Raw genomic sequence first — 12,346 nt, forward strand, 5'->3', positions numbered from 1 at the left:
GAAAGGAACCCGGGACCTCCAGCCAATGGGCGACCGCATTTGTGCCGTGGCTCCGCCTTCTTTCTGGAGCCATTCGTGGAATCGCGAATTTCGGCGTCGGCGGCGTAGAGGGAACGGAGGATGGCGTCGGGGTGAGTGAGGGAGTGAATGAATGAGTGAGTGAGGGAGGGGGGGAGTGAGTGAGGGAGGGGGGGAGTGAGTGAGGGAGGGAGGGGGGAGTGAGTGAGGGATTATTGCTCCGTTATTCAGGCTCTGCTTTACATCGGGTTTGCACCGTTAACCAAACTCCGGTTTTAAACCGTTAACTACACTCCGGTCTCAACCGGACCTCTGTACATCGTAATCCGTACTCATAGTTGCGCCGTTACGCTGGGTTCTGGACTGTTTCCGCCGTTATTGCACCGTTAGTTGGACATCGGTTTTCCACCTACCAAAAAATGATCCTTTTATTCCCACTCGCTGCCTCCTACCAATCAGCCAGTGCTCTATTTTAGTAACTTTCCTGTAAAACCATGGGCTGTTTAACTTGGTAAGCAGCGTCAAGTGTGGCACCTTGTCAAAGGCCGTCTGAAAGTCTAAATGTACAACATCCACTGCATCCCCTTTAACAATCCTACTTGTAATCTCAAAGAATTCCAACAGGTTCATCAGGCAGGATTTTCCCTGATGGAAAGAATACTTTGTATTATCTTGTCCTGTGTCACCAAGTACTCCATCGCCTTATCCTTAACAATGGACTCCAACATCTTTGCAACCAGTGAGTTCAGACTAAATATAATTTCCGTTCTGCTGCTTCCTCCTTTCTTAAAGAGTGGAGTGACATTTGCAATTTTCCTGACCTCTGGCACTATGCCAGAGTCCGATGATTGTTGAAAGATCATTTCTAATGCCTCCACAATGTCTACCACTACCTCTTTCAGAACCCTAGGGTGCAGTTCATCTTGTCGGGGTGACTTACACCTGGCATACTGCTAGTGTCTTTCACAGCAAAGACTGATGTAAAATACTCATTTAGTTCAACTCCCATCTTTTTAGTCTTAATTTTTATTTCTCCAGCCTCATTTTCAAGTGGTCTTATATCCATTCTTCTATTTTTTTTGTACTTCAAAAAACTTTTCCTATCCACCTTGATATTGTTTGTCAGCTTGCTTTCATATTTCATCTTTTCCCTCCTAATGATTTTAGTTGCTCTGGTTAGGTTTTTAAAAAGCTTCCTAACTTTTTATCTTCAATTTGTGCTTAATTGTATGTATTCTGTTTTGATTGTACATTATCTTTGACTTTTCTCATCAGCCATGGTTGTACTATTTTGCCACGATTATTTCTTTGTTTTTGGAATGCATCTATTCCGCACCTTCCTCATTTTTCCCAGAAACTCAAGCCATTGCTGCTCTGCTGTCATCCCTGCCAGCATCTCCTTCCAATTTACTTTGGCCAACTCCTCTCTCGTACCACTAATTTCTTTTACTGCACTGAAATACTGCTTTGTCAAGCTTTACTTTCTGCCTATCAAATTTCAAGTTGAACCGAATTATTCTATGATCACTGGCTCCTAAGGGTTCCTTTACTTTAATTAGCTCCCTAATCATCTCTGGTTCATTACATAACACCCAATCCAGTATAGCTGATCCTCTAATAAGCTCAACAACAAACTGCTCTTGAAAATCCATCTCACAGGCATTCAACAAATTCACTCTTGAGATCCATCACCAACCTGGTTTTTCCAATCTACCTCCATGTTAAAATCTCCCATATCTAATGTTGCCCTTCATGCAACTTCATTCAGTTTCATTCACCACAACACTGAAGTTTCCCATAAACGATGTACTCATACTCAATATTCATCTCATGTGCTCAATATTTATCGCTTAATTGCTATTATTACTTTGTTGGTACTTACCATGAATGCCCACAAGAAAATGAATCTCAGGGTTGCATATGGTGACATATGTAATCTGTTAAAAATGTAGTTTGAACTTTGTGGTTCCCTTCTTCATGAAAAGTGGTGGCAGCAATGAGATAGTAATTACAGAGACTCAAGATTAGAGTGTATTGTCATATCACAAGTACACGTGTGCACAGGTTATAGAGCACTGGATAAGGAGGGGAAATCTTTTATAGAGGTATTGTGTACAAAATTGCAAGGGGTATAGATAGAGTAAATGTATGCAGGCTTCCCCTGGTTAGGTGAGACTGGAACTAGTGATAAGTTTAGAGTGAAATGTGAAATATTTCTGGGGAACATTTTCACTCAGGGTGGTGTGAGTTTGGGGCGAGCTAGGTACATGGATGGGAGGGGTATGGAGGGCTGTGGTCCAATTGCAGGTTGGTGGGACTAGGCAGGATAACAAGATGGCAAGCACTAGATGGTCCAAAGGGCCTTTTTATGTACCCTGGTAGTCGATGACGCCACGACTATGACGCAGGTGCAGTGAAAACCTTAATTGTAGCAGCATCAACAGGTACACAGTTTGTAAAGAGCATTCATAAAGGTGAAAAAACATGAAGGAAGCAGATTTTGCGCAACTTTCTAGAAAACATAATTAGTACACTCATTATCATTATTATGTGCTGTGTTGTATGACATGGCCGATCATGGTCTTACCCATGACCATAATTGTTGACAAATTTTTTTACCAAAATGGTTTGTCATTGCCACCTTCTGGGCAGTGTCTTTACAGGATGGGTGACCCCAGCCATTATTAATACTCTTTAGAGATTGTCTGCCTGGCATCAGTGGTCACATAATCAGGTCTTGTGATATACATCAGTTGTTCATGCGACCATCCACCACCTGCTTCCATGGCTTGCCGTGACACTGATGGAGGGCTAAGCAAGTGCTGCACTTTGCCCGAGGGTGACGTGAAGGCTAGCGGAGGGAGGGAATCCCTGTACCTCCTTTGGCAGCAATGTATCTCTACCCTGCCACCCAATTAGCACACTAGAAGTCTACTTTAGTGCAAATTGGCATGGTGTTGCTAAACTGTAGTTATTAGGGTTGTGCCAGTTGGTTCAAGAATTGAATGGTTGAAGGGAAATATCTGTTCCTGAACTTGGTGGTGTGGGACTTCAGGCTTCTGTACTTCCTGCTTGATGGGAGCTGTGAGAAGATAGCATGGCTGAGATGGTGGGTATCTTTAATAATGAATGCTGCCTCATTGAGGCGTCTCCTCCTGTAGATACAACCAGTGGTGAGGAGGAATGTGCACTTGATTACTGAGCAGAGTCCACAGCTCCCTGCAACTTCTTGTGTTCCTATGCATTGAAATTGTTGTACCAGACCGTAGACCATGGACAGATAGGGCACTGGAAAGGCTTTTGGCCCATAATGTTGTGCCGGTGCTGATGCTAATTTATGCTAAATGTCCTCCTACATATCTCTCCATTTCCTTCGTATTCATGTGTCTGTCTAAAAGCCTATTAAATTCCACCAAACTGCCTACTGCTGCTACTCCTGGTAACCCATTCCACGGTCACTTGTGTGAAAACAAAACTTCCCCCTGTGACCTTCAAAGCACATCCTCTACTTTTTGTCATTACTACCCTGGGGAAATGATTATATTCTGTTTACAGATCTAATAGTTTAAAAAACCTCCATCAGGTCTCCCCTCAGTCCCTGACACTCTAGGAAGAAGAACTCGTGACTCTCCAACCTCTCCTTATAGCTTATATTCGCTACTCCAGGCCACATACTAGGTGTTAGCATTTCTAAGGATTTTGTGCCCAACATATTGATACAGTTCCAAAGAAGGCACAACAGCAGCTATACTTTATTATGAGTTTGAGGAGATTTGGTATGCCACTAAAGATGCTCGCAAATTTCTACAGATGACCCATGGAGAGTATTCTAACAGGCTGTATCACTGTCTGGTATGGTGGTGGGGGGTCTACACAGGATTGAAATAAGCTGCAGAAAGTTGTAAACTTAAATCAGCTCTATCATGGGCACCTGCCTCCCCAGCATCCACCTTCAAAAGGCGGCATCCATCATTAAGATTCCCCATCACCCAGGATGTGCCCTGTTCTGATTACCACCATCAAGAGGAAATTACAAGAGCCTGAAGAGAGACATTCAACAATTCAGGAACAGCTTCTTCCCCTCTGCCATCAGTTTTCTGAATGGATATTGAACCCATGAACACTACCTCACTACTTTATCGTGCTGCATAACAACAAATTTCATGGTATTTGCAGTGATTCTGAACCTCTCTGTACCCACTCCACAGTCTCCACTTCCCTTCTATAATGAGGTGACCAGAACTGCGCACAGTACTCTAAATGAGAACTGATTGAAGTTTTATATAGGTGCAGCATGAGTTCCTTACTCCCCCCGCCCCACCATTGAAGGCAAACATGACGTGCCTGATGGGTCCAGCCAGGATATTTTCAACAGTGCCTCTGTGGAAGCTCGTTTGCGTGTTTGATGACAAGCAAAATCTGCTTCAGGATTCAAGATGACTGCTTTGTACGGCCTTCCTGTCTGCTGCAGTGCAGTTTCCATACCATGGAGTGATACAGTTTGCTAAGATGCTCTCTGCTGCAGGTCCGTCAAAGTGTATAGTCCAGCTTTCTTCAGCCTCCTCAGAAAGAGGCATTGGTGAGCTTTCGGAATTGTGCAGAAAATGTTCTGCGACCATGAGAGGTTGTGTGAGGTGTGTACTGCCCGGAGTTTGAAACTGCTCATAGTTTCCACTACTGTGCCACCGATGTAAGGAGGCGTGAGTGGTGGGAGATCTCCTTTTGTCTTGCTGACATTAAGGAGGTTATCTAGCCCTTCCACAGAGCTGTGGTCCCTCACCCCTGGATTAATTCCATCTACACTCTCTTTGCAGCCTCCATTTCCGTCTTTTATAACTTAAAGCATATTTCCAATGGAAATAATGGTGGCCATCATCATCTCGGTGCCCAAGAGGACGACAGTAACCTGCCTCAGTGATTACTGACTTCAACAATAATGAAGAGCTTTGAGTAGCTGGATATGGATCATGTTATATCCCATCTTCCTGCTACCTGGGACCCTTCCTAGTCTGCTTATCACTCAAATTGGTTCACTGATGATACCGTAGCCTCTGAACTCCACTCCTGTCCCATCTAGAAAATGGTATCTCATGCCAAGATGCTATTTATTGACTCAGCTCCGTGTTTAATATGATCATTGCTCAGAAGCTGGAGGGTATACTGTCCACGTTGGGTCGCGAGACCTCTCTCTGCAGCTGGATTCTGCATTTCTTGACACAAAGGCCACGATCAGTTGGCAGAAACATCACTCTGAGCCCCAGTACTCTTCATGCTGCATGCTCAGCTTGCTGCTGATGCACAACTGCATTGCTAGATCCAGTTGAAGTGGAATAATCAAGTTCACTGATGACTCATTGCTTGGCCTCAATAATGACAACAATGGGCTGGCATTCATAGAGGAGGTAGAGCAGCTGGTAGAATGACTTGAGTCTCATTGTGGACAAGATCAAAGAGATGATTGTGGTTTCGACCTGTCCTCACTCCATATATGCAGCTCCTCCGTGGAGAGAGTTAGAAGCACCAAGTTTCTGTGAGTGCACATAACAGTTCACCTGGTCCGTCAACACTGCCTGTTTGGTCAAGAAAACACAGCAGTGTCTCCACTTCCTTAGGCGATTGAGATGAGTGAGGCCCCCCAACCCTCATTGTAACCAGTTTTTACAGGAGTACCATCAGGAGTGTCCTGACCTGCTGCATCACTGCCCGGTATGGGAATTGCAGGGTATCTGACCACAGGACCCTACAAAGGTCCTGTAGGGTCTGCATTGTCAATGATCCCTCCCATCGGTCCAACCATCTCTTTGACCTCTACCATCAAGCAGAAGGTACCATAGCATTATGACAAGAACATGAGAAACAACTTCTTCTCCTAGGCCATAAGACAAAGCTTATTGCTACCCCCTGATCATGTATGAAGTGCCCCGGGGATTTATCCACCATAATTTCCCTCAAGGCAGCAGACTCCTCCTCTGTAATCTGTATAGGGTCCATGACCTCACTGCTGCATGTCTCACATTTATAGACTCTGTACCCATTTCCCAAATCAATACAGATCCAAAGAAATACATTTAAGATCTACATCTCTTTCAGCTCCACACCTGGATTACCAGTCTGACCTTCCTGAGGGCCAAATTTGTCCCTTGCAATTCTTTTGCTTTTAATGTATCTTTAGAATCATTTGGGATTCTCCTTCACCTTGTGTGCAAGGGAACCTCGTGTCTTCCTTTAGCCCTCTTCATTTCCTTAAAGGTTCTCTTGCACTTCTTGTACACCTCAAATACCTCATTTGTTCCTGTCTGCCTATACCTTGCCCTGCACCTCCTTAACCACAGCCTCAATATCTCTGGAAAACCAAGGCTCCATAAACCTATTTATCCTTGCCTTTTATTCTGACAGGAACATTTAAACTCAAAATTTCAGTTCTGAAGGCCTCCCACTTACTAAGTGCATCTTTGTCAGAAAACAGCCTGTCCCAATCCATATTTGTCAGATCCTTTCCGATGCCATCAAAATTGGCCTTTCTCTAATTTAGAATCTTTATCAGACCTATCCTTTTCCATAATTACCTTGAAACTCATGGCATTGTGATCACGAGATGCAAAGTGTTCCCCTATACAAACTTCTGTCACCTGCCCTGTCTCATTCTCTAATGGTAGATCAAGTATCTCACACACACTCTCTCATTCGGACTTCTATATACTGATTAAGGAAATATTCTGTCTCATCTCGTCCTTTTACAGTATACAAGTCCCAGTTAAAATCACCTATTTACACAACAGAACCATCAAATGTTTCTCGTCTGATATCCCTTTCATTCCTAGAATCATCCTTGTGAACCTCCTCTGGACCCTCTCCAATGCCAGCATGTCTTTTCTAAGATGAGGAGCCCAAAACTGATCACAATAGTCATGGTGAGGCCTCATCAGTGCCTTGTAAAGCCTCAGCATCACATCCCTGCTCTTATATTCTAGACCTCTTGAAATAAATGCTAACATGGCATTTGCCTTCCTCACCACCAACTATCTGAATGACCTTTAGGGCATTCTACTACCAAAGTACATGACCATGCATTTTCCAACATTTTATTTCATTTGCCACTTTCTTGCCCATTCTCCTAATCTGTCTAAGTCCTTCTGCAGCCTCCCTGATTCCTTAACACTACCTGCCCCTCCACCAATCTTTGTATCATATGCAAACTTGACAACAAAGCCATCTATTCCATCATCTAAATCATTGATATACAGCATAAAAAGAAGTGGCCCCAACACCAACACCTGTGGAACACCACTAGTCACTGACAGCCAACCAGAAAAGGATCCTTTTATTCCCACTTGCTGCCTTCTACCAATCAGCCAATGCTCTAACCATGCCAGTAACTTTCCTGTAATACCATGGGCTCTTAACTTGGTAAGCAGTCTCATGTGGCACCTTGTCAAAGCCTTCTGAAACCTCAAACATACAGCATCCACTTTATCTATCCTACTTGTAATCTCCTCAAAGAATTCCAATAGGTTAATCAGGCAAGATTTTCCTTGAAGGAAACAATGCTGATTTTGCCCTATCTTGTCCTGTGTCACCAAGTACACCATAACCTTATCCTTGACAATTGACTCCAATATCATCCCAGCCAATGAGGTCAGGCTAACTGGTCTATAATTTCCTTTCTGCTGCCTCCATGTTTTCTTAAAGAGTGGAGTGATATTTGCAGTTTTCCAGTCCTCTGGAACCATGCTAAAGTCTAATGATTTTTGAAATATCATTACTAATGCCTCCACAATCTCTACTGCTACCTCTTTCAGAACCCTAGGGTGCAGTTCATCTGGTGAACTTCAGCTCTTTCAGGTTTTTCAGTACCTTCTCCCTTGTAACTGCAGTCATATCTCTTCCCTTCCACCCTTCAACACCTGGCCATCAAAATTGAAAGGGGTATAGATCAAGTAAACGCATGTAGGCTCCCCCCCACCCCCCCACCCGGCCAGGGAACTAGAGGTGATAGGTTTGGAGTGAAATATGAAATGTTTCTGGGGAACATTTTCACTCAGAGGGTGGTGTGAGTTTGGGGCGAGCTAGGTACATGGATGGGAGGGGTATGGAGGGCTGTGGTCCAATTGCTGGTCTAGGCAGGAAAACTGACTGGCAAGCACTAGATAGTCCAAAGAGCTTGTTTCTGTACTCTGGTAGTCTATGACTCTACGTCTATGACACAGGTACAGTGAAGAACATGCTTATAGTAGCATCACAGGTATCTAGTACGAAAAGAGTTCATAAGGGAATGAAATAAATAAACAGACATTTTGCATAACTTTTACATTTTCCTGTATTCTTCTGTAATCCCCAGTGGTCAGATGTTGGATCTGGTTAAAGATGAGGTCTTGGTTTAATGTAGAATACTGTTAACACAGTGTGTTAACTTGCTCCTTATAGAATGTAAACCAACAGTACTGCACAATTTTTCATGCAAACCCTTTAACCTACTCTAAGATCAATCTAACCCTTTTGTCATACATCATCCTCCATTTTTCTATCATCAATTTGCCTATCTAAATATCTCTTAAATGCCCCTAATGTTTGCTTCTATCAACAGCCTGGCAGCATGTTCCACACACCCACCTCTTTCTGTACACATAAAAAAAATCTACTTCTGACATCCAACAATCACCTTAAAATTGTGCCCTCTCCTACTAACCATTTCTTCCCTGGAAAAAGGAACTGGCAATCCTCTCAATCTATGCCTCTTATTGTATCATACACCTCTATCAAATCACCTCTCATTATCCTTCGATCCAAAGAAAAAAGCCCTAGCTCACTCAGCCTATCCTCATAAAGACACTCTCTCTTATCCAGACAGGATCCTGTTAAATCTCCACTGCAACCTCTAAAGATTCCACATCTTTTCTATGTAGTATTAATGTTAAGACTCTTGGCGATGTGGAGGATCAGAGGGATCTTGGGGTCCGAGTCCATAGGACATTCAAAACTGCTATGCAGGTTGACTCTGCGGCTAAGAAGGCGTACGGTGCATTGGCCTTCATGAATCATGGGATTAAGTTTAAGAGCCGAGAGGTAATGTTGCAGCTATATAGGATACTGGTCAAACCCCACTTGGAGTACTGTGCTCAATTCTGGTCACCTCCCTACAGGAAGGATGTGGAAACCATAGAAAAGGTGCAGAAGAGATTTACAAGGATGTTGCCTGGATTGGGGAGCATGCCTTATGAGAATAGGTTGAGTTAACTCGGCCTTTTCTCCTTGGAGCGAGGGAGGATAAGAGGTGACCCGACAGAGGTGTATGAGATGATGAGAGGTATTGATCATGTGGATAGTCAGAGGCTTTTTCCCAGTGCTGAAATAGCTAGCACGAGAGGGCACCGTTTTAAGGTGCTTGGAAGTAGGTACAGAGGAGATGTCGGATAAGTTTTTTACGCAGAGAGTGGTGAGTGCATGGAATAGGCTGCTAGTGGCAGTGAAGGTGGAGATGATAGGGTCTTTTAAGAGACTCCTGGATAGGTACATGGAGCTTACAAAAACAGAGGGCTATGAGTAAGCCTAGGTAGTTCTAAGATAAAGACATGTTCAGCACAGCTTTGTGGGCCGAAGAGCCTGTATTGTGCTGTAGGTTTTGTATGTTTCTATAATGAGGGGGGGGGGGTGAACCAGAATTGAACACAGTATTTCAAGTGCGGTTTAACCAGGTTTTTATAGAGCTGCTTTTGAACTCAATCTCCTGGCTAATGAACGTACCAGATGCTGCCTTAACAATCCTATCAACTTGTGTGGCACGTGTGAGAAGGGAAAAGTGAGGCAATAATATTTTAACAGCAGCCAATGTTTGCAAGAATTGAACATTAACCATTGATGTTGAGGATTCTTTAAGAACACAAAGGTTCTTTCTAAACAGAATTCACAGTACAGTGTCCCACACAGACTCACTGTGGATCCTTCACAAGGAATGTGACCTTGAGGTTCACTAGGAACTATTTCAGGGCAGGTAAACATCAGCTCCAAGGTTGGGTTGGAGGAATAGAAGCTGTTCTCCTTGGATCTAAGGTTAAGATGACATTTAACTCTGGGCAAGATTTGAGAGAAGGCATGTAAACTAGCTGTTCTTTATAGTAAACACTTCAAAGGCTGGTGATGTCAAGGAGACCACTCTAGCAATATCAAAGGTTGGAGGGTTTGCATGAGAATTCTGCCCCAACTGGCATTTATAGAGGGGGACAAACAGTTGACATTTTAGGCTGAGACTCCTCATTAGGACCGGAAAGGAAGCCAGAATACAGATTAAAGTGGTGAGGGTGGGGGGTGAGGGAAGGAGTACAAGACCAGGTGATGGAGAGGATTGGTGGAGGAGGTAAAGGGCTAGAGAAGGAGGAATCTAATAGGAGAGAACAGTCGACAAGGTTGTCTGGGTCCCTGGATGGTGATGAGGGAGGAGGGGTAGGGATGGGTTTCATCTCCTGCAGTTACAGGGGAAGTGCCTAGGACAGAGGGAGGAGGAGGGAACCAGGGAGTTGTAAGGAGAGTGATGGAAAAAAGAACAGGTGAGAAGCAGAAGATGCGGCTGGGGGCAGGATCATGTCTTTCTGAAGTGTTGAAGAATGATGTGCTGGATGTAGAGGCAGGTGGGGATGAGAAACTCTGTCTCGGGGGAAGTGCACTAGGAGCAGCGATGTGGGTGAAGGCTCCATCAACAGCAATGAGGGAAACCCACTTTCTGAAACCTTCCATGTCCTGGAGGCCTAATTTGGTTCCATACTCCAGCTTCCTCTCCTTCAGATCCCACCTTCTGCAGCCATCTGTCCCCTCCATCCATCACTTCCCAGTCTGTTGGCATTCCCTCTCTCCCCTCCTCTTAACTGTCCAACAGCTGTCAGTCTCTGTCACTATTCCCACTCTCTGCCTCCATCTGCCCATCACCCCTCCACACCTGGATCCACCCATCAGCTGCCAGCCTGTCACTATTCCCACTCTCTCTTCCTCAATCTGCTTATTGCCCCTCCACATCTGGATCCATCCTTTACTCCATCTCTTTCAACTGACTATCTCGCTACTCCCTTCAGTCCAGATCAGTGATCTTGACCCCAGATATCTCAATCCCTCCTCAGATGCCGTCTGACTCACTGAGTTCCCTAGAAGTTTGTGCTTTGCTCCAGATTCCAGTCCCTGCAGTCTCCTGTCCCTGTCGTAACCTGGGCACGATGTGACTTTGGCTGAAGCAGCTGGAGTTATCATGCTGCACCAATATGTGGAGCACATAGGAAGGTGGTGACATGTGAGGAGCGGATGACTGATCCGTCTCACCCTTCCCTTCTACGAGGGGTAGAAGGAGAATGACTCTGGGTATTGGTGTTGGAAGCGACAGGAAGAGTGAGTGAGAGAGAGTGACTGATGAAGATTGGATAGGTCGAATCAGGTTTATTATCACTGACTTGTATGATGTTTCCTGTTCCTGAAGTCAATAATCAGCTCCTTGGTCTTGCTGACATTGCGTGAGAGGTTGTTGTAACACCACTCAGACAGATTTTCAATCTCCTTTCCAAATGCTGATTCATCACCAGCTTTGATTTGGCCAACGGCAGTGGTGTTGTCAGCAAACTTAAACATGGCCTTGGCCTGTGCTTAGCCTGACAGTCATAAGTGTAAAATGAGTAGAACAGGGGGTTAAGTGCAAATTTAATTGTCATTCAGCCATTCATGAACACCCATGAATATAGTAAAACGAAACAGCGTCCTCTGGGGCCAAGGTGCAAAACGTAGAGCCTACAGTTACGCAGCACGAGACACATACACTGAGAGTAGTAGTAAACATAGTCACAAAAAGTATTGTAGGCCAAGTCCCTTATTGTCATGTCTTGTAGATTGATGGTGAAAAGGACGTTGTTGGCAAGAAGAAGCCCCTAGCATTCTGGCCATGCAGCCGCAGACGAACACAATACAGCTTCACTGAGTGAACACCGGAGGGCCCCCCACTCCAGCCTGGATGCTTGCTGCACCACAACACCTCCAGCAACTCCTCCCCCAGGCGGCTACAACGGGTGACCCTGCAGAACAAGGACCTGGTCCGACTGCTTCCCTGAGCCAGCAAACCAAACTGATAACTCAAACCTTCCAGTCATGGAAATCTTCTCTGCACTCTTTAGTTCAATGAGTCTTCCTATAACAGGTGACCAGACCTCAGGCCAGCAGTCCAAGAGTGACCTGTTCTTCTGGTTATGATGAGATTGCAGGCTGGACTGGTACGGGTCAATAATGGTTGCCTTTTAGACTGAGAGCAAATATATTTTTCCATTGGCCTGTGTGCATGTTTTTTTTTCAAATTCTTTGAGCT

General features: G+C 44.6%; 1 protein-coding gene across 1 annotated transcript in view; it reads left to right on the top strand.

Moving 5' to 3' along the window:
• The first annotated feature begins 48 nt into the window (after nucleotides 1-48).
• The window catches only part of endouc (endonuclease, polyU-specific C), a 53,378-nt gene continuing 41,080 nt past the window's right edge, over nucleotides 49-12,346 (top strand). The window contains exon 1 of the mRNA XM_059978573.1: nucleotides 49-131. Within this exon, the coding sequence (XP_059834556.1) occupies nucleotides 121-131 (11 nt within the window). The 5' untranslated portion in view covers nucleotides 49-120. The remainder of the gene's footprint in view (nucleotides 132-12,346) is intronic.

This window comes from Hypanus sabinus, chromosome 8 (assembly GCF_030144855.1).
Source record: "Hypanus sabinus isolate sHypSab1 chromosome 8, sHypSab1.hap1, whole genome shotgun sequence".
Classification (NCBI taxonomy): Eukaryota; Metazoa; Chordata; class Chondrichthyes; order Myliobatiformes; family Dasyatidae; genus Hypanus; species Hypanus sabinus.